We start from the raw sequence: 26,128 nt of genomic DNA on the forward strand, positions 1-26,128 counted from the left end.
TGAAAAGTGTAGTGGCCATCTTTGTGAATTCTAAAAGTATGAGACAATATTTGATTAATATAATGGTACATTATTTATTCATATAAACAATTAACCTTTTGGGGAAACTACTGTATGGCTAATCTTTAAGATTTAAAACTCGATTGATTTCTAAAAAAAAACATGTGCGTGTAAATGGAGACAAAGTGAACAGCAGAATACTTAGCATCTCTCTGTAGACCCACTCTATATGCTATTGGTATTATGTAGGCCTGGATGCTTGGTGGTCATTGATCAACTAATGGTTAGTAATGTGGAACAATACTATAGCTATTTGGTGTTGTTTTATGGCTGACTTGTTTGGACAGAATTGATATTAAATGTATTTCTTCTTTCAATTTGAAATCCATAAAATATATATCTTATTATTCACTTGTAGACCTCTAGCAATTGTGTCCACTAGACCTGATATTAACAAAAAACTTTTTCAATTGTTAAACTGAATAATATCAAATGATCCATCACTACTTGAAACTCTGATATATTTATTTGGACATTGTTATTATTACTTTATTATTATTTTTGGAACTTTATTAAGTAACATGTAGTGTGTTTCAAAGATCTCTTAAAGTTTAGCCAATCATATCTTAGCAAGAAAATAACCTTAAGTGTGATCAAGCATATGTTTGTACTTAGTTAGTCCATCTACTTTGATTGTCCAATTAGAAAATATCGGTACCGCCTTCCCCTCTGCCATAAGGCTTATCCTGTGAACCATAATCAATACCATAATCAATATGGCTGAATGTCTGAAGATTAACATACGATAAGGTGGTTTGGCACATGGCGCCTCCCATTGAATTTCAACCTGTTGATCAAACTATACCAGAGTATCAGAGAATAAAACATTTGGTTTCTTTCTTATATTCTGACTCAAAGAAGAAAGTAATATGCAATCAACACCAGAAGAATATAACTTCAGTATTCCATTTATTTCAACATTTGATAATTGTATATGATCTTGAACCATTGCACTTAGTTCCTTTAATATTATCATTGTAATACACTTGTGAAAGGGTTATAATCAGTCATATAATCAGTATGCAGGGGTTTCTAATGAGTTATAGAAGTTTCTGATGTTTCACTGACCTACTAGTAAGCAAGTTGTTTTTAGCTGGGTTGTGTTGTCCATCATGGATTACAGTGTGGTGGTCTTCATTTTATGACAATGTTGGTATAACTTAACCCTTGTAAATGAGATATTCTATTCTATCCTAGTCTGAAGTGAAGTCTAAGTTTTACTTTATTACCAGTGAAAATGTTGGGATTACGTGGGATTCATGTTGATTGATGTGAATTGAAGACAGGTGTTCTGAGTTTGTGTGCGACATAAATCACTGAAATAGGCCTAAGCAGGCTAAACCCGATTATTCTGAGATTTGAACTCTAATGTGCACCGGGTGTTGACGAACCAAACCAAACTAAACTTCTCCGAGACTGTCCGCTACTACTTATTCATACTCTAATGCCCGCAAACTATTTGGGATGACTTTTCTTTTGTTATTTTGTACTGTCTTCGTTTGTTGTTAACTTCTGCCAGCGGCACGGCACCATATGTCTATGACTAGGTGATGGTGGTTGGTGAGGCACATCAATCAAGGCTTTAATCTGCGAGAACATCACCATCTTGTTGCTGTCTGTCTGTCTGTTACACTCCTGGGATTTACAGAGTCAGATTAGAAATCTCACGTCGTCATAAAGCTCCTGCCACAGTCGGCTGGTTGGGCGCTGTGCGGTGGGGTGGAGCCGGGCGAGTACGTGCTAGGGGTTGTACTGTAGGGGTGGGCCCAAGGTCTCGGTATATAAGACTCATTCTACCAACATAGCCCCTACCTGCTCCGTACACCAGTTTCTTATCATATCCGTATCAATCGTTTCATTATTTATCTGGAGGAATTTAACATAACGCTGAATGAATTAGGCTTTGCTCTGAGTTGATACGTAACATTGTCTCCAGGCTTCTTTTCTTTTCTTTTTTTGGCCTTCATCAGCCTTTTGTATGAGCCTACCTGCCTTCGGTGCAGTCGTTGGTCATCATGAACTACTGCATGCCTGACATGTATGAGATGCCTCATGGCGTGGGCGGTGGCTACCCGATGCAGGGCGGTGGGGAGTACTGCATGTATGGAGGTGATGGTCCCGGGGGGTACGGGCACTGTGAGCCCCAGCCCATGCACCAGATCCACCCTCCCTGCATGGAGCAGGCTTGGCCCCCCAGCCAGCCCTACGCCTGCTCCTACCCAGGACCCAACCCCGTGTTCAAAAGTGAATACTGCACCATGGAAGTGCCTCTCAGCCACTACAACCACCAGCCCGACTACTATTCTGAGGGGAAGCCTGACTTCTCCCACATGCAGTGGATGCAAGAGGTCAACAAGAAAGGTAGGGAGTTGGGACTAGGGAGCAGTACTTCTGGCTCTAGAACCGGGAAGTACTAGGGATTATTGTGATGGCATGACAAACGGTAGGGACTAACCCGGTGGCGTGATGGGGTGCCATCCTGACAGCTTGTGTTGGAATGCATGTGTAGAGACGTGCGACAGGTGCACCAATATGTCCTGTTGATGAAGGACAAAATCTGACCTGATATTGTTGGTATGCTAGTCTAGTTTGGCTTGAACAGTGGATTGAACAGATTTATCTCATTGCAAACCGTTTCAGTGTTGAACCTTGCTCGTATGTGTTTATATAATATCGTAGTGACTTTTGATACACTATAATCATAGTGATTCTGATACTACATGTTTATTAACACCTAAACACTGAGTACTGTGAGTTTATCGGTTGATAAGTCAACCCATGAGGGACCATTTGTAGTTATGTACATTGAATTATGTATTCACTTTCAAACTAAGACCTCTTGAAGTTTAAAGGCAAATGTAGACCGTCCACATATTACAAGACCATGGACTTTGAAAAGACTTGTTGGCAAACTTCTGAATGGTCAATATGTCTCTGCATTTGATTGTCCTGAACAGTGTTCTTAGCATCTATCATAATGGTTTGCTATTAAATTTACGGGTGGGTATTAATTGTGTTGACAACCTGAGCTCCTTTGATCAGGCTTTAGTTTGGACTAGAGTAAATCCAAGTTGACCTAAGGTGGCATACCGTGCCAGAACTGACCCGGAGCCAGAGAACCTGTTGCATTTTGTGCTTTGTGTGTGTGTGTGTGTGTGTGTGTGTGTGTGTGTGTGTGTGTGTGTGTGTGTGCTTTGTGTGTGTGTGTGTGTGTGTGTGTGTGTGTGTGTGTGTGTGTGTGTGTGTGTGTGTGTGTGTGTGTGTATTGATTGCTGGTACAGGGAGCAAGACTACAGACAGGGTAACAGAAGGCTGGAGCTTGCTGGTTGATGGCTTGGCCCTGACTCCCCTCGACTCGTATTGATCATTTATTGACCTCTGCCCCCACCCTCCTCCTCTCCTCCTACCCCCCTCCCCTCCCGCAGTCTGACGGCCCCCCTGCATGCCACCCTGCTCGTGTGTCCGGGCTGGATCACCTCTCTCAGTGGGCTAAGCCCCCAGCCTTGCCCTCACTGACCCTACCTGCTTCTTAACTTCTTAGTGCTACACACTTTAGGCCCTTTTGGAGAACTTTGTGTTGAAATGAATGATGTTAAACACATCTGGTGGAAATCACCTCTTTGTTTCTAAGTTGCTGTGTCTACAAAGATCATGTTCAGTGGTCTGCTTGTGGTCAGACTGTAGTAAATGAGTACTTTATTGTCCCACAGGGAAATCTGTCTGGTAACGATACAGGCGTTCCTAGCATACATAATTGGTTGTTTCTGAATGCTGTTTGTATCCAACATAAGTATAGTTGTGTCCCTGTTAACGGATCGTCACTGGCCTATATGGGGCGGCAGGTAGCCTAGTGGTTAGAGCATTGGGCCAGTGACCGAAAGGTTGCTGGATCGAATCCCTGGGGCTGACAAGGTAAAAATCTGTCGTTCTACACCTGAGCGAGGCAGTTAACCCACTGTTCCCTGCCCCCCGAAGACGTGAAAATCGATTTTGGCACTCCTCTGATTCAGAGGGGTTGGGTTAAATGTGGAAGACACATTTCAGTTGTACATCTTTCCCTATATGATGTGTTTACGTTTGATTTCTTTCTGTCTTGTTAGGGTACATCCCCAGTTACCTGGACAAGGACGAGTTATGTGTAGTATGTGGGGATAAAGCTACAGGATATCACTATCGCTGTATCACCTGTGAAGGATGCAAGGTAATACCAACACTGGACATATGTATTAGTAACAGATGTAATAATACCAACACTTAACTCTCTGACATGGTTTCAGCAGTATCCATCAAAAAGGAAAAATTCAATGAAATATCATTTTTTAGATCATCCGGAAATTCCCTTTCAAACATTTCGTGTATCTTTTTTCCCAAAGGGTTTCTTCCGGCGGACGATCCAGAAGAACCTGAACCCGACGTACGCTTGTAAGTACGAGGCAAAGTGCGTCATCGATAAGGTGACCAGGAACCAGTGCCAGGAATGCCGCTTCAAGAAGTGCATCGCTGTCGGCATGGCAACAGACTGTAAGTAGTATTCTGCTTAGTTTATTTCCCCAGAATACCTTTAGAGAGAATGTTCCTTCTTCTAGAGTGAGATGTATAATACAATTATAATAATGTAGCGTTAATATTTAATTCAGAGGACATTCACTACCACCAATATGGCAGCTGGGGAAAAAACGGATTTAACAAATTAACTAACTAGCACTAGTTCTGATTGCTCTAAAAATGTGTCTCAATAAATATGCTCCAATCTACCTGAGAGATCTGTTAACTGAACTTGATAATCACGCTTGGCCTGCCAGGTGGCTCATCACGGAGAGCTGCTTAACCTACCTATTTCAGAGTACAGAGATGAGGAGAACTAATGTCATGACTCCTCATAACAGGAATAGACTGCCTCATTCATTACTCTTTACAAATACTCTTCTTCATTCTTGTTTTATTGTGTAATTTCTATCATGCTTTCTCTGTTTTTACTTCTGTTATCAGATTTGTATTATTATTTATCTATTGACAGATCATGTTTTTAATGATGGATGTTATCAGTGTAAATATCAGTGTAAATATCAGTGTAAATATCAGTGTAAATATCAGTGTAAATATCAGTGTAAATATCAGAGGCAGAGTGCATATGTTTTGAATTGTATATTGTTTGTATTGTAAATTGTATGGAGCCATACTTCAGAACAATAGAACATTTCATTTCTTAAAATAGCAGTGGCAGTTCTTAAAATACTTAGACTTAGACTTGCTTCTTTGTGCGCTTGATCCCCTCCCTCTCAATCCCCTCGCCGTTCGTGACTCCTTGCTTCCTTCTTTGACCCTCTCTCGCCCTACCACTTCACCCTTCCCCCCAATCCCTAACACCTCCTCCTCCTCCACCCCCTCCCATCCTCTACACCTCCACCACTCCCTCCCATCCTCTACACCTCCACCACTCCCTCCCATCCTCTACACCTCCACCGCTCCCTCCGATCCTCTACACCTCCACCACTCCCTCCCATCCTCTACACCTCCACCACTCCCTCCCATCCTCTACACCTCCACCACTCCCTCCCAGTGGTGCTGGACGACAGCAAGCGGCTCGCCAAGCGGAAGTTGATCGAGGAGAACCGTGAGCGGCGGCGGAAGGATGAGCTCCAGAAGACGGTGTGGGACCGGCCTGAGCCGTCCCAGGAGGAGTGGGACCTGATCCGCATGGTCACCGAGGCCCACATGTCAACTAACGCCCAGGGCAACCACTGGAAACAGAAACGCAAGTTCTTGGTGAGACGTCTCCTCCGTGGCTGACAGCGTCTAACCAACCATGTCTGTTCTGTGAAACATTCCCAGTTCCCACAATCCCTCTCTTGTCCCCTTCCCTACCTCCCATCCCATCCCAAACCCACCACTGTTCCCAACGTTAATATGTCCATGTTTTTTGTATCTCCTTGTAGAATGGGGAGAATTAGCTGGACGCTGGAGAAAGTGTGTTCCTCAACGCAGCAGACATTAACTTAAAACGGAACAATCCATTCCTCTTGTTTTCTTCTTTCTCTCCCCTTTAAAGCAGTGTTCTTTCATAATCTAAACAAATACTAAAAATGAATAACTGTTTCTTTCTATCTCTCTCGCTTCCTCTCTCTTTCTCTCTCTTCCTCTCTCTCGCTGTGTGTTGAGCAGTACTACCTTTATAATTTCACTCCTCACATTTTAACCAAATTATTTTATTTTCCATAAAGTCTAATCGTCCTCTGCAGATTGAAGTCTGTCTCAGTTTCTTTGACTCTATCCTGGAGTTTCCATGTAGAGATTACACAAGGCCTGGACTATAGACTGTTGAGTAGGCCACATATACAGTATAGAAGTATAGAATTGTAATTTATTTTATGTATTTATTTTGGATTAGTAATAGTTCAAGATTTAGCTAAACAACACATTTTCATCTGTAGTCCCTGTGCAGACTGTATTAGTATGTGGTATTATATAAGTATTATAGTATTATATTATACTATATTATCATAATGTACAGTACCAGTCAAAAGTTTGGACACACCTACTCATTCAAGGATTTTTTTATATTTTTACTATTTTCTACATCAAAACTATGAAATAACACATATGGAATCATGTAGTAACAAAAAAGGGTTAAACAAATCAAAATATATTTTGGATTTTAGAATCTTCAAAGTAGCCACCCTTTGCCTTGATGACAACTTTGCACACTCTTGGCATTCTCTCAACCAGCTTCACCTGGAATGCTTTTCCAACAGTCCTGAAGGAGTTCCCACATATGCTGAGCACTTGTTGGCTGTTTTTCCTTCACTCTGTCGTCCAACTCATCCCAAACCATCTCAATTGGGTTGAGGTCGGGTGATTGTGGAGAATGAATAACTTGATCCCCTCCAGGTCATCTGATGCAGCACTCCAACACTCTACCTGGCCAAATAGCCCTTACACAGCCTGGAGGTGTGTTTTGGGTCATTGACCTGTTGAAAAACAAATGATAGTCCCACTTAGCGCAAACAGATGGGATGATGTATCACTGCAGAATGATGTGGTAGCGCAAACAGATGGGATGATGTATCACTGCAGAATGATGCTGGTTCAGTGTGCCTTGAATTCTAAATAAATCACAGACAGTGTCACCAGTAAAGCACCATCACACCTCCTTCTCCATGCTTCACGGTGGGAACCACACATGCGGAGATCATCCGTTCACCTACTCTGCGTCTCACTAAGACACGGCGGTTAGAATCCAAAATCTCAAATTTTAACTCATCAGACCAAAGGACAGATTTCCACCGTTCTAATGTCCATTGTTCGTGTTTCTTGGCCCAAGCAAGTCTCCTCTTATTGTTCATGTCCTTTAGTAGTGGTTTCTCTGCAGCAATTCAACCATGAAGGCCTGATTCACACAGTCTCCTCTGAACAGTTGATGTTGAGCTGTGTCTGTTACTTGAACTCTGTGAAGTATTTATTTGGGCTGCAGTCTGAGGTGCAGTTATTCCAATGAGGTGCAGTTATTCTAACTTATCCTCTGAGGTAACTCTGGGTCTTCCTTTCCTGTGGCGGTCCTCATGAGAGCCAGTTTCATCATAGCGCTTGATGGTTTTTATGACTGCATTTGAAGAAACTTTCAAAGTTCTTGAAATTTTCCAGATTGACTGACCTTTATGTCTTAAAGTAATGATGGGCTTACGTTACTCTTTGCTTATTTGAGCTGTTCTTGGACTAATATGGACTTGGTCTTTTACCAAATAGGGCTATCTTCTATATACCACCCCTACCTTGTCACAACACAACTGATTGGCTCAAACACATTAAGAAGGAAAGCAATTCCACAAATTAACTTTTAACAAGGCACACCTGTTAATTGAAATGCATTCCAGGTAACTACCTCATGAAGCTGGTTGAAAGAATGCCAAGAGTGTGCAAAGCTGAAATCAAGGCAAGGGATGGCTACTTTGAAGAATCTCAAATATAAAATATATTTTGATTTGTTTAACACTTTTTTGGTTGCTACATGAATACATATGTGTTATTTCATAGTTTTGATGTCTTCGCTACTATTCTCCAATGTAGAAAATAGTAAAAATAAAGAAAAACCCTTGAATGAGTAGGTGTTTCCAAACTTTTGAAGGGTACTGTATATCAGCTTTGATTAACTCATTTGTGAGTCTTGACATACAACAGTATAATTTGTACCCCCCCCAAAAAAAAAAAAAAGTTTACAAAAATGTTTTACCTGAATATCTATAATGAAATATATGTTTATAAGTATAACATAAATGCTTCAGCCTGAGCCTAAATCTTGTCATGGAAACTCCACTTTGCATTTTGTGTACTACTCACCTGTTGTCTCTCTCTGCACTTACTTTTCTGTCATCTACCTGTCCTCAGTTTAAACATGTTATTTTTTTAGTTGGCTTGACACGGGTTCCTCATTGAAACGTTCTTCACAATCTCTGTTGATTGTCCAACAGGTCGAGGAAGCAATGCTACTTAATGAAATAACATGTAATTTATTCTATACTTCTGACCAGAGTGCAGTGGGGGTGAAGGAAACCAAGGTAAGAATTAGTAGACAAAATATAATACTGAGTTTAAATACTATCAAAACACTTCTCAAATCGCACCTGCTATAGCTAGCTATTATATTATAGGCGAGTGTTAAAATACAGTGGTTCATTCAAATTGGGGTTAGAAAAAAGATGTCATTTGTATCCTATTTTTATACATATCTACTATTCACACACTGTTTGTATTGCATATTTTAAGTAGTTTTGTGAATTCCTTACTAGGAACAAAATGATTCACTACCAAAACAGTGAAAAAGTTGCAATTAAGTAATTAATAAGGGAGAACCATGCACCATATTGATTATTTATTATTATCATTTTTATTAGCCTTCTGTTACATATTAATTTGAGAAATGTAATACAAAATGTGCAAAATAGTAAAAACAAGATTTTTAAACTGATTTTCAAAACCTTTAAATGTAATCCAGAGACATATTTCACCATCAATGTCCGGCTCTGACCATGGACAAGTTTCCCTGTATTCACAGACCAAGCGTCTCGCACATGTGGCTGCGTTTACACAGGCAGACAAATTCTGCAATTTATTTCACTAATTGGTCTTTTGACCAATCAGATCAATTAACATTTGAGCTGCCTGTGTCGTACACACTTTGGCTGATTTGGACATGTAACTGTGTAACCTTTGTGGCAGGAGGGATTAGGCTGAGGACCTTGTCCACTGTATACCATATTGTAGCAACCTTAACTCAACACTTTAACCTCTTGGCGTAACGGTTAAGGTATTGGCTTGACAGTTGTTGGACCTCGGTTCGAGTCCCAGTTGGGCCTACCTCCCGGATTCGCTACAATAGTATGTCCTTGATTTAAAGCGAGAAGAATTGGTTTCGTCCAATTAATTTGACTTCCAGGAAGAACAATTATCTATGACTTTAATGTAGATTATTGTATCAGATGTTTTTTTCAATAGATGTAAATAAATACAGTGGATGACCAATAAAGAGTCAGTTACCAAAACAATTATGTCAATACCAAAATGAACCAAATTGTTTCGGTTGTGGACGTTTCAGTTTTTAGTTATTATAGCTACTGTATATTTTGGACATATATTTTTGTCCCAAATACAAACAATTTTGTTGTATATTATATGTTTGGTATTGACACATCATGTGGCTATGATGGAGAGGGTTGCAATCCCATTTCCTGATTATAGTTGTAAGGATGTGGCTTAAGTCACATTCATTCTACAGTCTTTTAATGTGTGTTTCGGTAGTGACATACAAAGTGGGGAAATCATTTTTTAGAGAAAGATTTTTTACAATAAAGTAGCAGTATCTTTCAATTGAATAATAAAACAAATCAATATGTTCTATTGAAATAATAGTGTGAAAAAGATTTTAAAAATATTGAAGCACTTTGTTTTCAAACATACATTTGAGGAGCCAGGGTGGGGACAGCCACGCCCCACTAGAAATGAGTATATCAACAAAGATGTTGTACTATATTAATTTAACAATATGTGTGTTATTGCCTTGGCATGAATTAGAATAGATCATGATGTTAATAAATGTCCTAAGTTTGGAGACTTATCTGTTTTTTTAAATAGTTTTTTTTGACTGGGGACAGCAATTTGAACCACTTCTGTTGAATGACCCATATACACTGCATTGCTAGAAGTATGTGGACACCCTTCAAATTAGTGGATTTGGCTATTTCAGCTAGACCCGTTGCTGACAGGTGTATAAAATAGAGCACACAGCAATGCAATCTCCATAGACAAACATTGGCACTTGAATGGCCATATTGAAGAGCTCAGTGACTTTCAACGTGACATCGTCATAGGATGCCACCTTTCCAACAAGTCAGTTCGTCAAATTTCTACCCTGCTAGAGCTGCCCCGGTCAACTGTAAGTGCTGTTATTGTGAAGTAGAAACGTCAAGGAGCAACAATGGCTCAGCCACGAAGTGGTAGGCCACACAAGCTCACAGAACAGGACCGCCGAGTGCTGAAGAGGTCACTCACTACGAGTTCCAAACTTCTTCTGGAAGCAACGTCAGCACAAGAACTGTTCTTTGGGAGCCAGGCCTAATCGCCCAACATCAGTGCCAGACCTCACGAATGCTCTTGTGGCTGAATGGAAGCATGTCCCCGTAGCAATGTTCCAACATCTAATGAAAAGCCTTCCCAGAAGAGTGGAGGCTGTTATAACAGCAAAGGAGGGGGACCAACTCCATATTAATGCCCTTGATTTTGGAATGGGATGTTCAACGAGCAGGTGTCCACATGCCTTTTGCCGTGTAGTCTAGCTTTAAGTGCATAAAGTATGTAGATAGTTCTCTGCTAGCTGTGACAGTTGAAAGGCATACAGGGGAGAAGGACTCTTAAAGGGATATTATTATTATTAATAATGAGTGTTTTATTATTTCATCAATATTTATATTGATTTACAACCAAACCAACAGAAGCTGGGGGGTGCTGTACAGTGCTTTGTCCTCTGCTACTCAACTCAACTCAATCTGGGCTCTTTGCTTATGCGCTCGCTCTACTCTATCACTCTTATGTCACTTCTGGTCAGAAGGAAAGTAGTTCAATATGTTATAAAAATAATAATACCGTATCAGTGGATAACCCTAGTCAAAGACACTGCCAACTGAGGATGAGAAAATGAATGGCTTGCACTTTGCACTTTCCTGAGAATCCCCTCCTGTTTAAGTTTCCCTCAAACTTTCCTGAGAATCCACTCCTGTTTAAGTTTCCCTCAAGCTTTCCTGAGAATCCCCTCCTGTTTAAGTTTCCCTCAAACTTTCCTGAGAATCCCCTCCTGTTTAAGTTTCCCTCAAACTTTCCTGAGAATCGCCTCCTGTTTAAGTTTCCCTCAAACTTTCCTGAGAATCGCCTCCTGTTTAAGTTTCCCTCAAACTTTCCTGAGAATCCCCTCCTGTTTAAGTTTCCCTCAAACTTTCCTGAGAATCCCCTCCTGTTTAAGTTTCCCTCAAACTTTCCTGAGAATCGCCTCCTGTTTAAGTTTCCCTCAAACTTTCCTGAGAATCCCCTCCTGTTTAAGTTTCCCTCAAACTTTCCTGAGAATCCCCTCCTGTTTAAGTTTCCCTCAAACTTTCCTCCTTTTCCCTCCTGAACAATGGTCACAGTGGAAACGCTGTCCGCTTTGTTTTCATGTCGTGCTGTTTTACTCGTTGACCTGTCATGCCTAGAGGAGAAAGAGGAGACCGTGTTGTGTTTTCTGATCTTTCTAGCTGCATCTGAATTGAACCCTCCTCCCTAGATAGCACACTACTTTTAACCAGTGCCCTCTGCTCGAAAGTAATGCACTATATAGGGTGCACCCTATTTCAGTTGCACCCTGTGTCTTAAAGTCTTTTAGTAGTCTGTCCCTGTTGGACATACTTACATGCACTGAGCCGTGTCCTCCCTCCACCTCTTGTCGTTTCAGCCTGAGGACATTGGTCAAGCACCGGTCATAAATGCACCTGAAGGGAGCAAAGTGGACATTGAAGCCTTCAGTCAGTTTACAAAAATTATCACCCCCGCCATTACCCGAGTGGTGGACTTTGCCAAAAAGCTGCCTATGTTCTGTGAGGTACGTAAGCAAAGCTATTTCCTTTATTGAAACTAAAATGTAAAATGTAAATATTAGCAACGTTTATTGGGGATGTGTGTTTTATATTTGTGTTCTCTTTTCTTATGATTGATCGCCTGCTTATCATAGAGAATGTCAATAAATATATTGGTTCTAAAACGGAAACAAACTCAAGTTTAAAACTCAACATAAGCCATTTTACTCAAATAGAAACTAAAATGAGAGAACATTTTAAATGTAAAATGAATTCACTATTTAGTTTATAGTTAAATAGAAATTGTGAGAATTTGGCTTAGTGCTATATTTCTACTTGTCTTTCATATTAAAAAATTATGAAATACCTTAAAAACTCACTAATACTAAAACTGAAATAGAAATGGTCTCAACATGTAAACTAAACTAAATCAACATTATTAATAATATTTTAAACTAAACTGAAATTCAAATTCATTTCAAAATATGGCAGGGGAAAAAGCATTTAGTATGGGATGTACAGAGTTCAGTTAGTAATAAATGCTAACACTACTAATATATGTCAACATAAATGTTCTAATATCATTTCTGGACTTTTGACCTCTCCTGCACATGCTCCTTTTAATCAATCACATCAGTCGTTCATCGTTCGTGTGCAAATAAATCAATAAAAAATCAATAACAATGTTTGCTTTCTGTGTTTGTCTCTCTCCTCCCAGCTGCCTTGTGAAGACCAGATTATCCTATTGAAAGGCTGCTGCATGGAGATCATGTCTTTACGGGCGGCCGTTCGCTATGACCCCGAGAGCGAGACGCTGACACTTAACGGGGAGATGGCCGTGACCCGCGGCCAGCTGAAGAACGGAGGCCTGGGTGTGGTGTCGGATGCCATCTTTGATTTGGGCGTGTCGCTGTCGTCGTTCCACCTGGACGACTCTGAGGTCGCTCTGCTACAGGCCGTCATCCTGCTGTCCTCCGGTGAGAGAAAGATACATGCTTGCTGGCCCACACACACACCTGTTGCGTTACCACACTACCAGACATCCGGCCCCTTGTTTTCGCTATGGGTTTTGTCACCTTCCAAAAGCGTTTTAAAGGGCAAGGGGGTCATGGCCATTGAAACTGAGGGGCCACAGTCCAGCAGCAGTTTTACCCACTTGTAAGCTGACAATATAGAAGATATCTCTTTTTTTTACGGATAGTTATTTCAAAGATATCCTTTAAAAGGTGCCCCTTTAAAAAAAACTGGGTGAATTTGAACGTAAATATTAGAGTCTTCCAAAACTTTCAAACGAGTGTTCTTTAATATTCTATATCGTGTTGTTGTTCATTTTAATTTGGCATGACCTGCCATTTCAATGTTGAACTAGTTGGCATGATGACAAGTACATTAAAAGTAGATTAGGTAGGAAGTAGAATACATTGTAGGTGAGACAGAAAGAGAGCGGCAGGCCCCTGAGTTCAAACAGATAAAGGATTGGTCGAACAACACGCCATATTAGCCCCTGTCCCGTGTGTATGTAATTCTAGACATTTTTACATTAACGTTGTCCTGTCTCAGACTTGTCATTAAATGTGAAGACTGTTAATTTATCAAATCAAATCTCTATATGTAATTATTCTTACGTGATTAAACTAATCATGTAAACTTTAATTAACAAGGAAGTCGGGGCACCACAGAAAATGTTCAGATTACAAAGTTATAATTTTCTTCAGATATTTTAATATCTGATCAGTCTTTAATTAATGAATTATTACCTCATCAGTTCTCATTCCAAATGTTGTAAAATTATTGGCTATCTGCACGAACCTAGCCTTCACTATGAATCACCCATACACCAATTGCCTCAATTATTTATTTACTAACTAATTAAACAATTAAAGAATATACAATACATAATAACATTATACAGTAAATACCGCCCCTAGTGGACTAAACAAAAACAGTTTGGTTATTACAAAATAGATTCAGAGAAAAGAGAAGGGGGGTTTGGAAGGAAGACTAAGGAACATGGGTATCTATCGGACCTGGGAAGCTATTCTCACATAAATACATCCACATATGCCAACGATCGCTCATTCGGAAAAGCAATGCCTTGTATTTACGTGAAGCTGGCTTCGATAGTTGAGCTGATGATGTGAGGCTGGTTTGCCCAGTTGAGGTCGCCATTGACCTTTGTAGATTCTTCCCGGGTCGTCGGGTGAGAGGTTCACGTGGTCTGAGAGGTTCATCTCAATCTTTTATTTTTTTTTATTTGACCTTTATTTAACTAGGCAAGTCAGTTAAGAACAAATTGCATCTGGAGATGCTTCCTCGTCAGTCAGTGTTCTCGTACTAGATTTGCACATATGTTCAGCTGCAGTCTGATATATGCTAGTTTAGTATGCACTTCTTCGTTAGGTGATCAATAGTTCAGATTTCATACCATTTCACGTGTGGAGCAAGCTCTCACGTTTCCTGGTCTGTAGATTTGAAATTAGAATTAGCCCTTTTAAACGTGAGGACAAGTCCTCAATGAATTTGGAACTGAGTTGACTTTTCGTCACGGAGGCTTTTATTCAAAAGTGGAAAAGGGGTTGGTTCATCATTTCCAACCAATGTCTATTCATTTTTGCGTGGCTACTGACTTAGTTCAACTTTACAATGAAGGCCAATTCGCTCATTTTAAAGGTTAACATCATATTACATCATTCCGCAAATAGTTTAATCTTTACATTTTATACAAGAATTGGATGCAAGCCTCATAACTGAGGAACCTATATAAACAGAGTTTGAGTAATGTGGCTGTATTGTCTTTCATGAGGTCACAAACATGAAACAAAATGGACCAGGTCATATCTGGCTTCTCCACCGACTGCTTACACATTCTCCAAAATAGGAATATTGTTAAAATTCAGAGATGTAGTAGAATTTGGCGGGAGAGTTCCTTTGTTCTACTGTGACCATCTCTCTCCCATACGGCATGGTCAGGGAGACAAGTCTCTAAAAGGAAACTACGACTGGTTGGAAAGCAGTAAAAGTGCCCCTCCCCTTAACAAGAGAGGAGGGGTTGTTCACATCTCTGCTAGCCAATTCACTGAACGGGCTAGTGTCATGACAACAGTATATCATGAAACTTACATTCCACATCTATGAACACACATGGATGTGCTTATAGATGTATATTCTTTATGATATACACTTCAATTGTACACAATAAATGTATATGTATAATATATACAATAAGTGTACAAAACATTAGGAACACCTGCGCTTTCCATGAGATACTGTAGACTGAAAAGGTGAACCCAGTTGTAGGTTAAAGAAGGATTTTTAAGCCTTGAGACGATTGAAACATGCATTGTGTATGTGTGCCATTCAGAGGATGAATGGGCAAGACAAAATATTTACAGTGCATTCGGAAAGTATTCAGACTCTTGACTTTTTGCACATTTTGTTACGTTACAGCCTTATTCTAAAATGTATGATTTTTTTTTCCCTTTTTCTCATCAATCTACACACAATGCCCCATAATGTCAATGTGAAAACCGTTTTTTAGATTTTCTTTGCAAATGTATATTTTAAAAAATCAAACAGAAATACCTTATTTACATAAGTATTCACACCCTTTGCAATGAGACTCGAAATTGAGCTCAGGTGCATCCTGTTTCCATTGATCATCCTTGAGATGTTTCTACAACTTGATTGGAGTCCACCTGTGGTAAATTCAATTGAATGGATATGATTTGGAAAGGCACACACCTGTCTATATAAGGTCACACAGTTGACAGTGCATGTTAGAGCAAAAACCAAGCCATGAGGTCAAAGGAATTGTCCGTAGAGCTTCGAGACAGGATTGTGTCAAGGCACAGATATGAGGAAGGGTACCAAAAAAATTCTGCAGAATTGAAGGTCCCCAAGAACACAGTGGAACCACCAAGACAATACCTAGAGCTGGCCGCCCAGCCAAACTGAGCAATCGGGGGAGAAGGCCTTGGTCAGGGAGGTGACCAAGAACCCGATTGCCAATCTGACAGAGCTCCAGAGTTCCTCTGTGGAGATGGGAGAACCTTCCAGAAGGACAACTATCTCTGCAGAGTTTGTCAAGAACTGCAACGCTGGTGTTTTTTTTAAGCTCAACAGTTTCCCCTGTGTATCAAGAATAGTCCACCACCCAAAGGACATCCAACCAACTTGACACAACTGTGGGAATGATTGGAGTCAAAATGGGCCAGCATCTTTTGGATCGCTTGTCTCACCTTGTACAGTAGAGTCCATGCCCCGACGAATTGAGGCTGTTCTGGGGGCAAAAAGGGGTGCAACTCAATAGTAGAAAGGCCTAATGTTTTGTACACTCAGTGAATATATTTATTCATATACAGTGACTTGTTAGCAAAGAGCCTGTAGTTCCTGTGGCTTTACCCCCCCCCCCCCCCCCCCCCCCCCCCCCCCCCCCCTGTGAGACCTGCAGCAAAACAGTCAGTAAGCAATGAAACAGTCGGTAAAGCCAGTAAGTCAGTGTGTGCCGGCCTGTTTTCATGTGTGATTAACCACAGTCAGTCACACGTCAATACTGCTGTTAACTTCCACCAGAGGTCTGTTTAAACCCATTAGGCCAATCTTTCACGTAGTGATTATAAGGGATTACAGAGCCCACCCTAGGAAAGGAAACCATCTAATGATGAGACTACAATGGCTGTCCGGGGGTTTGACGTTCAAAATCAATAACTTTGTGCAGGGTCCACACATCTCCCTCCCTCCATCTCTAAGATGATGCCACTCTGTTCTGTGAAGCCATCGATCTCCTATTATATCCACATGCACAGATCGTCTGCATTGACTTTTATAGTTGTGAAATCAATGACAAACGTGAGCCAATCTGTTATTTGTTCGAATAATTCTGTAGCATACTTACTCAAAACTCAATACTTGTATTATTCGGCTGTTCTGTAAATCTATCACACATGCAACCCCTGGAGTGACTTAGTAGTGCTAATGAAATAAGCCAGTGACCGATTACAGGATATCCAATTAATACAAGTGTTGAGTTATAGTCTCTATCTCCAGTGAGATCGTGTTGGTAGATTTGGGTTGAATTAGTATAGAATTGTTCTATCTACGTGACAGTAGTAATATGCAGTACAGTATGAAACTCATCCATATTCATCCTTTTCTCCTTTCTGTCTATCTCTCCCTCCCTCCCCAGACCGCCCGGGGCTGACCAGCGTGGAGCGTATTGAGCGCTGTCAGGAGGAGTTCCTTCTGGCCTTTGAACATTACATCAACTACCGCAAACACAAGGTGGCGCAATTCTGGCCCAAGCTGCTGATGAAGGTGACGGACCTGCGGATGATCGGGGCGTGCCACGCCTCCCGCTTCCTGCATATGAAGGTGGAGTGCCCCAACGAACTGTTCCCCCCACTCTTCCTGGAGGTTTTTGAGGATTGACGGACAGATGGGCCCACACACCCTGCCGAGGTGTGTGTCAGAGTGTGTGTGTGTGCGTGGGCGCCTGGCCGGGGCTACGACAGTGGGCCTCAGAGTGGCTCTAGGCGTCTTGGGACACGTTGTTGGAACTCTCATTAGCACTACTGAGTCACTTCATTCCATACCTTAGGTGTAGCCTAGCTTCTCAGCCTAGTTCTTATGGATGGAACCATCCCTTATGATGCGGGTACATGTGAATAGCATTTTCTTTTGGTTTTTCTTTTGTAAATGTTTCACTTCTCAGTTCCTTCTCTATAAGTTTTTGTTGTGTTAATTGTACAGTCTAATTTCTGTCGTTGACGGTGCTCGTTCAGTCAGTCATACAAACCAACATGTAGTGTTTAATTTTAGTCCATTTTAATACCGAATGCTGACTCCACCAACACTGAGAAGGTCAGTGACAGACAGCAGAAGCCAGCTAACCAGCATTATTCCCTTCCATTTCGCATTCTCTTCCTACGATACTTCCCCAGTCAAGGGATGTGGAGTAGCTTTCATACAGGTGTCCTTCTGATGCTGGTGTTCTGTGAGAGCTACAGTTGAAGTCGGAAGTTTACATACACTTAGGTTGGAGTCATTAAAACTTGTTTTTCAACCACTCCACAAAGTTCTTGTTAACAAACTATAGTTTTGGCAAGTCGGTTAGGACATCTACTTTGTGCATGACACAAGTCATTTTTCCAGCAATTGTTTACAGACAGATTATTTCACTTATAATTCACTGTATCACAATTCCAGTGGGTCAGAAGTTTACATACACTATATTGACTGTGACTTTAAACAGCTTGGAAAATTCTAGAAAATTATGTCATGGCTTTATAAGCTTCTGATAGGCTAATTGACATCATTTGAGTCAATTGGAGGTGTACCTGTGGATGTATATCAAGGCATACCTTTAAACTCAATGCTTCTTTGCTTGACATCATTGGAAAATCCAAAGCTATCAGCCAAGCCCTCAGGAAAAAAATGGTGGACCTCCACAAGTCTGGTTCATCCTTGGGAGCAATTTCCAAAAGCCTGAAAGTACCAGGTTCATCTGTACAAACAATAGTAGGCAAGTATAATGGGACCATGCAGCCGTCATACCGCTCAGGAAGGACACACGTTCTGTCTCCTAGAGATGGACATACTTTGGTGCGAAAAGTGCAAATCAATCCCAGAACAACAGCAAAGGACCTTGTGAAGATGCTGGAGGAAACAGGTACAAAACTATCTATATCCACAGTAAACGAGTCCTATATCGACATAACCTGAAAGGCCGCTCAGCAAGGAAGCTGAAACCGGCATAAAAAATTGTGGTTTGCAACTGCACATGGTGACAAACATCATACTTTTTGGAGAAATGTCCTCTGGTCTGATGAATCAAAAATTGAACTGTTTGGCCGTAATTATCATTGTTATGTTTGGAGGAAAAAGGCAGAGGCTTGCAAGCTGAAGAACACCATCCCAACATTGAAGCACGGGGGTGGCAGCATCATGTTGTGGGGGTGCTTTGCTGCAGGAGGGACTGGTGCACTTCACAAAATGGCATCATGAGGGAGGAAAATTATGTGGATATATTGAAGCAACATCTCAAGACATCAGTCAGGAAGTTCAAGCTTGGTCGCAAATGGGTCTTCCAAATGGACAATGACCCCAAGCATACATCCAAAGTTTTGGCAAAATGGCTTAAGGACAACAAAGTCAAGGTATTGGAGTGGCCATCACAAAGTCCTGACCTCAATCCTTTAGAAAATTTGTGGGCAGAACTGAAAAGGCATGTGCGAGCAAGGAGGCCTACTAACCTGACTCAGTTAAACAGCCCCCTGTCAGGAGGAATGGGACAAAATTCACCCAACTTATTGTGGGAAGCGTGTGGAAGGCTACCCGAAATGTTTGACCCAAGTTAAAAAATGTCAAGGCAATGCTACCAAATATTGATTGAGAGTATGTAAACTTCTGACCCACTGGGAATGTGATGAAAGAAATAAAAGCTGAAATAAATCATTCTCTCTACTATTATTCTGACATTTCAGATTCTTAAAATAAAGTGGTGATCCTAACTGACTTAAGACAGGGAATTGTTACTAGGATTAAATGTCAGGAATTGTGAAAAACCGAGTTTAAATGTAGTTGGCTAAGGTGTATGTATATTTACAACTTCAACTGTATATCTATACCTGCTCAGTGCTGCCATCCTGCAACATTCAAATACACTCTGACTGTACTCACATCCTTCACGCCATAGAAATAGAAATAGTAGAACAGGCATTCCCATTCAAGTAAATGTTCTGTAATGGGATGGGTGGACCTGCAGCTATTCTTATTCTAATTATATTACTATGATTCCCACCACAAGCTCCCACATGAGTAGACCCGATCACATTTCTAACAATGGAAAGGCACAACACTATACAACTCGTCCACAGAGAAACAGCTATCTAAAAGACGTCTTGTTTCTCCTCTTCTGTGTTAAACCTAAACGATCAGGACAGATATAAAAGCACAATTTGACATGAAGTCGGCAAAAAGACTGAAGCCGTTCTATAACTATCTAGTTTTTGAATGATGCTACTCATGCAGTGCCAAAAAAATAGCTAATTCATTCAACTGTATTGGATCGTTTCCCATGAACCAGGATACATGTTCTAACCAGACCTGATTGGCTATCAGTGACTTCTTTTAGAGCATTCTTCTAGAACATGCTTCCGGCTCTCATTCAAACTGTAGAGTGTAGACTCGCATCATGAAACAGCACGTTATTGAAATAGTGTAGTTCCTGAGCTGCAGACGGACAGACCAGATGGACAGACCAGACAGACACTGTGAGCTGTGATGCAGGCAGAACCGCCTCCTGATGTCTCATAAGACCCCATGGAAACTATTGACTCATTGATGTTCATGCGTTATATTATATTTTCAACATGAGAGTTACTGTATGTGATGATGGTGATGATGCTCCCTCCTATAAGGACTGGTGGGTTCTATGATACTTGCTTATTGGCTGATTCATGCCTGTATGAATGACATGTGGGTGGAGTCTGGGGGTCAAACCCTTCCTATGTTGACCACAGAGGAGAGAATCGCTGCCACTCGGGGTGTAACGGTACACGTATCGAATCGGTACAGGGAGCACGGTTCGGTCCGCATATATTAAAACAATGAAACACTAGTCCGATAGGCAAGGCCATGAACTGCATTGTATGCCTCGAGTAAATTTGAGCTGCAACAAACATTTCAGGTTTTTCCATTAAAACAACTAGAGCCTATGTGCACCCTGTAATCAACATTTAAATCTTAAATGTCAAACAGGTAGTATCCACTTTATATAAGCAAGCTAAAGTCGACGTTGTCAATGACTTGGCAAGTGCATCCTGTACTGCGCTTACTACAGATGGATGGACCTCCAGTGCTACAGAGAGGCTATAACATTACCCCGGAGTTCAAAATGAGAAGTACCCTGTTACAGACACGCTCCCTTTATGAGAGTCACACAAGTGTGCATCTTTTTCTCTTTGTAAGAAAACACTAAATACAATGTCTGAGCCATATTTGCATATTGATTTCATGCGCATATTGCACTTTATTTTAGCGTTGTTGTTGATGAGTTAATTTTCATTTAAGAAAATACAAAGTGTTTGTTATTCCTGATGGTGCTCTCATCAGGCGTTATATGACTCACAATCATATATGGATTCAGGAATACCAACACTTTGTATTTTATGAAATAAACAAACATTTACTACAAAAACTGTTGGCATTTCATTTTCCCGCTGTACCAAAAACCGAACCGAATCGTGATCCCAAAACCACAATACCAACTGAACCATGGGTTTGGTAAACCATTACACCCCTAGCTGCCACGTGAATTTAATGAAAACAATAACAATAAATCAAAGATACAGAGAAAAGGGTACAGAGGAAGAGCTGACAGATTGAAAACCTCTTCAGCTATTGCTCATTTTTCCTCTTTATTTTGGTTGTATTTTTCTTGGGGGGAAAAAATATGATATTGTGGTTTGTTTGCAACTGCAAAAAAATGCAGCTTTGTGTAAAAATACATGCATTACTATCCAAGCTTCACACTGCTCCTCAAAGCAACTTGTGTTTTCTCTGGAAATGTGATGCCTTTCATAAAGCAATATACTTTGCAGTGTTTGAATGACTAGGACCTCACAACTCACACAAACTGCACAGTTAACAATGCACAGACAATCAGAGAGAAACAGACGGGAAATTGTAAACAGAAAGTGGTGCAGGGTCCAATTACTTCCTGGTTCACAAGTTGAACTGGGACACAGGCTAAGTCAGTGGCCCTAGAATGATTCGTGACAATCAGCATATTTGATGCTATCCGTTTGAAAAAGGCAATGGCTGCACAGAATGGCTAATCTTGATCATAGAATGAGTAGTTATTTGCGATGCAAAGTGATTTGTAGTCAATCTCAAACATGCACTCTGCCGAATGTCACCTTATTCCACAAGATACTTCTTAAAGCGCCCGTGTGGTATTATCTCTCGTAAGAGTGGTCACTCTTAACTCAGTTACAAACCAATAACAACAAATGTTGCACCAATAGAAAAGAAGCTATTTTACAGTACTATAGAGGATAAAAGGATGTATATTTTCAGACTGCATAATTTTTTACAGATATTGTATGCATATTATGAAAATGTTACTGTTTTACGTAAATAACGGGGAAAAACAATCTTTCCCTCAATTTCATTTGCAAACCACAACGACATACTGTTTTACATTTCTTTAGATATAACTATGTGAACTTCATGAACTATATGATTCATAGACAGATTGCAGTGTTAGTTTCACCTTGACAAAATATCAGTTGGTTAATGTATGGAACTCTATCAGTGGTGGCTGGTGGCATGTTAAATGGGGAAGACAGGCTCATAGTAATGGCTGGAACAAAATCAATGGAATAGTCTCAAACACATCAAACATCTGGTTTCAATGTTTTTGATACCATTCTATCTACTCATTATTCATCATTCATTATTATGAACTGTACTCCCCTCACCAGCCTCCTCTGAACTCTATATATACTGTCAGGGGAAAATACAATACATACTGCAAAATTGGGCTGGACAATTTGAATAAAGACGTTATTAATGCAAGACCAGCTCCTTTTCTGACAGCATCACCAACATCAACCAAGCAAATCCACTGTTAAAATAATAACCCAGAATGATTTACTTGTGTTTTCATGTCTTATTGTCTAAGCAGATAAATACCAACAATTTGTTGTTCATGATGTAGTAAACATTTATCAATGCTATCTGGAATATTGGACAAGTCTTTGGAGAGAGTGAAATTATAGTGTGTGATGTAAGTGTAATTGAATGAGAATGAGTCTGAATATGAAATGTTTTGGACAGAGTGCTTTGACTTGGGTGCCCTGGAAGAAAAGACAAGTTGCACAAAAAAAATTGAGATAATAATTATGAATTTGGATTCTCATGATTATGACGATGTTTGCACTTAATGTGAATTGGATGTTGAGAATAAAGATGGTTTTGAGAAAATGTCATGAAGTGTTTTTATTGTTTGTAAAATATCACATGTTCCCAAAGGACAACCTCAAAATGTCATCACTCATGAAAGGAAACTAACAAAAATCACTAAGACAACCAAAACAAAAAGGGGTTCTGAAAGACAGCAAGCAACTAAAAAGGGGTTTCAAAAAGAAACCCACCATGAGTGCCCACTAAATTTACCTCAGGGAAGACAAACTAACAGGGGAAAACACCAATTTAGGATATGGAGTAAAACAAATATGGAGCAAAACAAACACGGGATAACACAAAACTCCAGCTTCTTCCTGGCTAACTAAAGTAGAAGCGCTAACGTGAGGTGTAGCTTTCCCAACATCTCTGGACCAGCACAGGTGAAACACATCCTGACGAACGGGATGACTTGCCAGCGCAGGTGTAACACATACTGACCAAAGAGGTGACTGCAATCAGTGCATACTTCAGCTAACACACTAACCAACCTCGAAATAGACAGAAACCGAAACCCATAACACACAATCCTTGTATAACGTTTTCAAAAGTCAGATCTATCATTTACTGATCATGATATTGTAGTGAAGATAATGTTGAATGATAATTCAGTTTATGAGTCAATGTGTCACACTCTGACCATTATTTGCGTTGTTTGTTTTTATGTTTTGTTTGGTCAGGGTGTGATATGAGTGGGCATTCTATGTTGTATGTCTAGTTTGTCTATTTCTATGTGTTTTGGCCTGATATGGTTCTAAATCAGTGGCAGGTGTTTGTCGTTGTCTCTGATTGGGAACCATATTTAGGTAGCCTGTTTTGTATTGTGGTTGGTGGGTTATCGTCTATGTTATATGTTAGCACAGTGTTTCTATAGCAGTCACGGTCGTCTTGTTTGTTTTAGTGTATTTCGTGTTTTTTCCGTCTTTCATTAAATCATGCATTCACACCGCGCTTCGCTTTGGTCTCCTCAATACGATGATCGTGACACAATGTGATAATTGTGCAAACGCCCCACCATCCATGAAAGGGTCATAGCCCCTAAAAGCCTTTCTCTACAATTAAACTGAAGTGCTACAGGTGTGGGATCTTAATTTGATCTGTTTCTCACAGCAGGAATTATAATTAATGGACATTTTTGTAGGGATTGATACATTTTTGGTTCGGGCAAATCAAGTCTGACATTTTAAAGTGGAAATAAAACTTTAGAAGCCTTTTTAAAATGTTGAATACACTAAATGTTTGCATTTCCTGTTCTGCAGGACATTTCCTGCAACCACAGGGGATCAAATTAAGATCTTGCACCTGTACACATTGCCAAGGCCTTTTTTTTGCCCTTTTCAAAACCATCATTAATTCAGTGCTTTTCCTTGGTCAGTATTAACCCTAAGGTTGTTCAGACCATGCCCAGATTTTATAGGGGTCATAACTTTCATCTCAGCCATTTCAAAAAGGTCAGAGGTCATTCAATGTTTCACATGGGAAAGTGTAGGTAATCCTAAAAATACAATTAGTACATGCAAATGACATATGTGAGTGCATGTATACTCTGTGCATTTGTGTGTAATATGATTTGTTTGCCCTCTCTGATATTTATTTTGGCTCTATTTAATCACTCTGCCTGGATATTTATGTTCATAGCAGTAAATCCTCAGACAAACCAGAAGAGACTAACCCTAAAAAAAATCTAAATTCCCTTCTTTTTTATATATACTTGCTCCTATTGAATAACAGAATGGAGGCTGTTTTTGTCTATTTGAAATAAAACAATATGACCCAATTAGGTAAAGTGGAAAAGTGAATAACATGTGACTGTGGCACACAGAGAGAGAGAGGGAGATAGGGAGGGAGAGAGAGAGAAAAGGGGGGAGAGAGAGAGAAAAGGGGGGAGAGAGAGAAAGCTGCTGCTGTGTTTTCAAATGTCAGGGTTCAGTTAGTGGAATCACGGTGAACATTGGGATAAAGCTCTGTAGCACCATACCATTCCTCCTTTTAAATTCACACCAAAAATACCATATTTTTCTTTTTTAAAGGATGACAGGACTTGAGCAACATGAATTACAAAGTCATTATGTTGAAGTAATATTAAATAAAGCAACATTTTGATCAGTGGTTCATCTTCTATAAAGGGACAGACATAGACAGCTACAGGATCAAAGACTCACCTTGTATCTGATGTGTCCATTAAAAAAAACTCTTATGTCAACGGTTGGTTAAAAGAGCAACACTTCTCTCTGCTGGTTGAAGTTTGTACCAGGCCCAGGGATGATGGCGTCATTTTAGCATAATTAGTAAGCACGTTTCCATCCAGTAAAGTCATACCATATAAAAAAAAACAATGGTGGAAATAGGAAGGTTTGTTGTATTTGTACTTTTTCATGGTGGGATCTTTTTGTGTCTCGAAAATGGCTGTGGAAACGCCTTTACGTGAAAATATCGAAGTAATATAATACCGAAGAGTCACGAGATGATATGGTGTGTGGTCCTCCCACTACGACTCGGGAAAAAAAAAATATATATATAAAAACGAGGACACGGGAAGCCATGCAGTTTATTTCAGGCTACAGATTAAATAAATTATGATGAACTTCAAAGGGTGGTGAAAGTACAAGGTGATGGGCTTGATGCTGCTTTCCATATCGAGGGTCCTATTCTAATGACATGATGATCGATGCTTCACTGCTGTTTGACAAATAGAAATATTCTTATCCATAACATTCTCATCATGTAGATTAGACCACCTGCACAGCCTACCCGCACTTTAACTGCAAACTGTTGGCTAGAGCGAAGGTACAAAGATCAGAGTAGGCACATTTGCTAGTTAACGCAACAGTTTCTGTGACAATCAGTAGAGTTGAAAATGCTATGGAAACACACTGGCCTTTAGATTTGTATTTGGTACATGAAAGTTTACGCGAAAAAGTTCACTTTGTGTTCACAACATCATCACGCACGTATTTTTATTTGCAACAGGTTAATTTGGTAGAAACATACCACTGGTGGGGAAATGCGCA

The 26,128-nt window shown here is 40.3% G+C and overlaps 1 protein-coding gene across 3 annotated transcripts in view; it reads left to right on the forward strand.

Moving 5' to 3' along the window:
• Window positions 1-23,143, forward strand: part of LOC109907374 (thyroid hormone receptor beta) — a 159,148-nt gene extending 136,005 nt beyond the window's left edge. Inside the window, exons 6-12 of one of the 3 annotated variants that reach the window (XM_031793424.1) lie at window positions 4,161-4,261; window positions 4,434-4,581; window positions 5,621-5,826; window positions 8,526-8,612; window positions 12,032-12,178; window positions 12,871-13,129; window positions 17,338-23,143. In XM_031793424.1, the coding sequence (XP_031649284.1) occupies window positions 4,161-4,261; window positions 4,434-4,581; window positions 5,621-5,826; window positions 8,526-8,612; window positions 12,032-12,178; window positions 12,871-13,129; window positions 17,338-17,579 (1,190 nt within the window). In that variant the 3' untranslated portion in view covers window positions 17,580-23,143. The remainder of the gene's footprint in view (window positions 1-4,160; window positions 4,262-4,433; window positions 4,582-5,620; window positions 5,827-8,525; window positions 8,613-12,031; window positions 12,179-12,870; window positions 13,130-17,337) is intronic. The other 2 variants (XM_031793425.1, XM_031793426.1) reach the window with 2 other exon arrangements.
• The last annotated feature ends 2,985 nt before the right edge of the window (window positions 23,144-26,128 follow it).

The sequence above is a fragment of the Oncorhynchus kisutch genome, linkage group LG17, assembly GCF_002021735.2.
Source record: "Oncorhynchus kisutch isolate 150728-3 linkage group LG17, Okis_V2, whole genome shotgun sequence".
Classification (NCBI taxonomy): domain Eukaryota; kingdom Metazoa; phylum Chordata; class Actinopteri; order Salmoniformes; family Salmonidae; genus Oncorhynchus; species Oncorhynchus kisutch.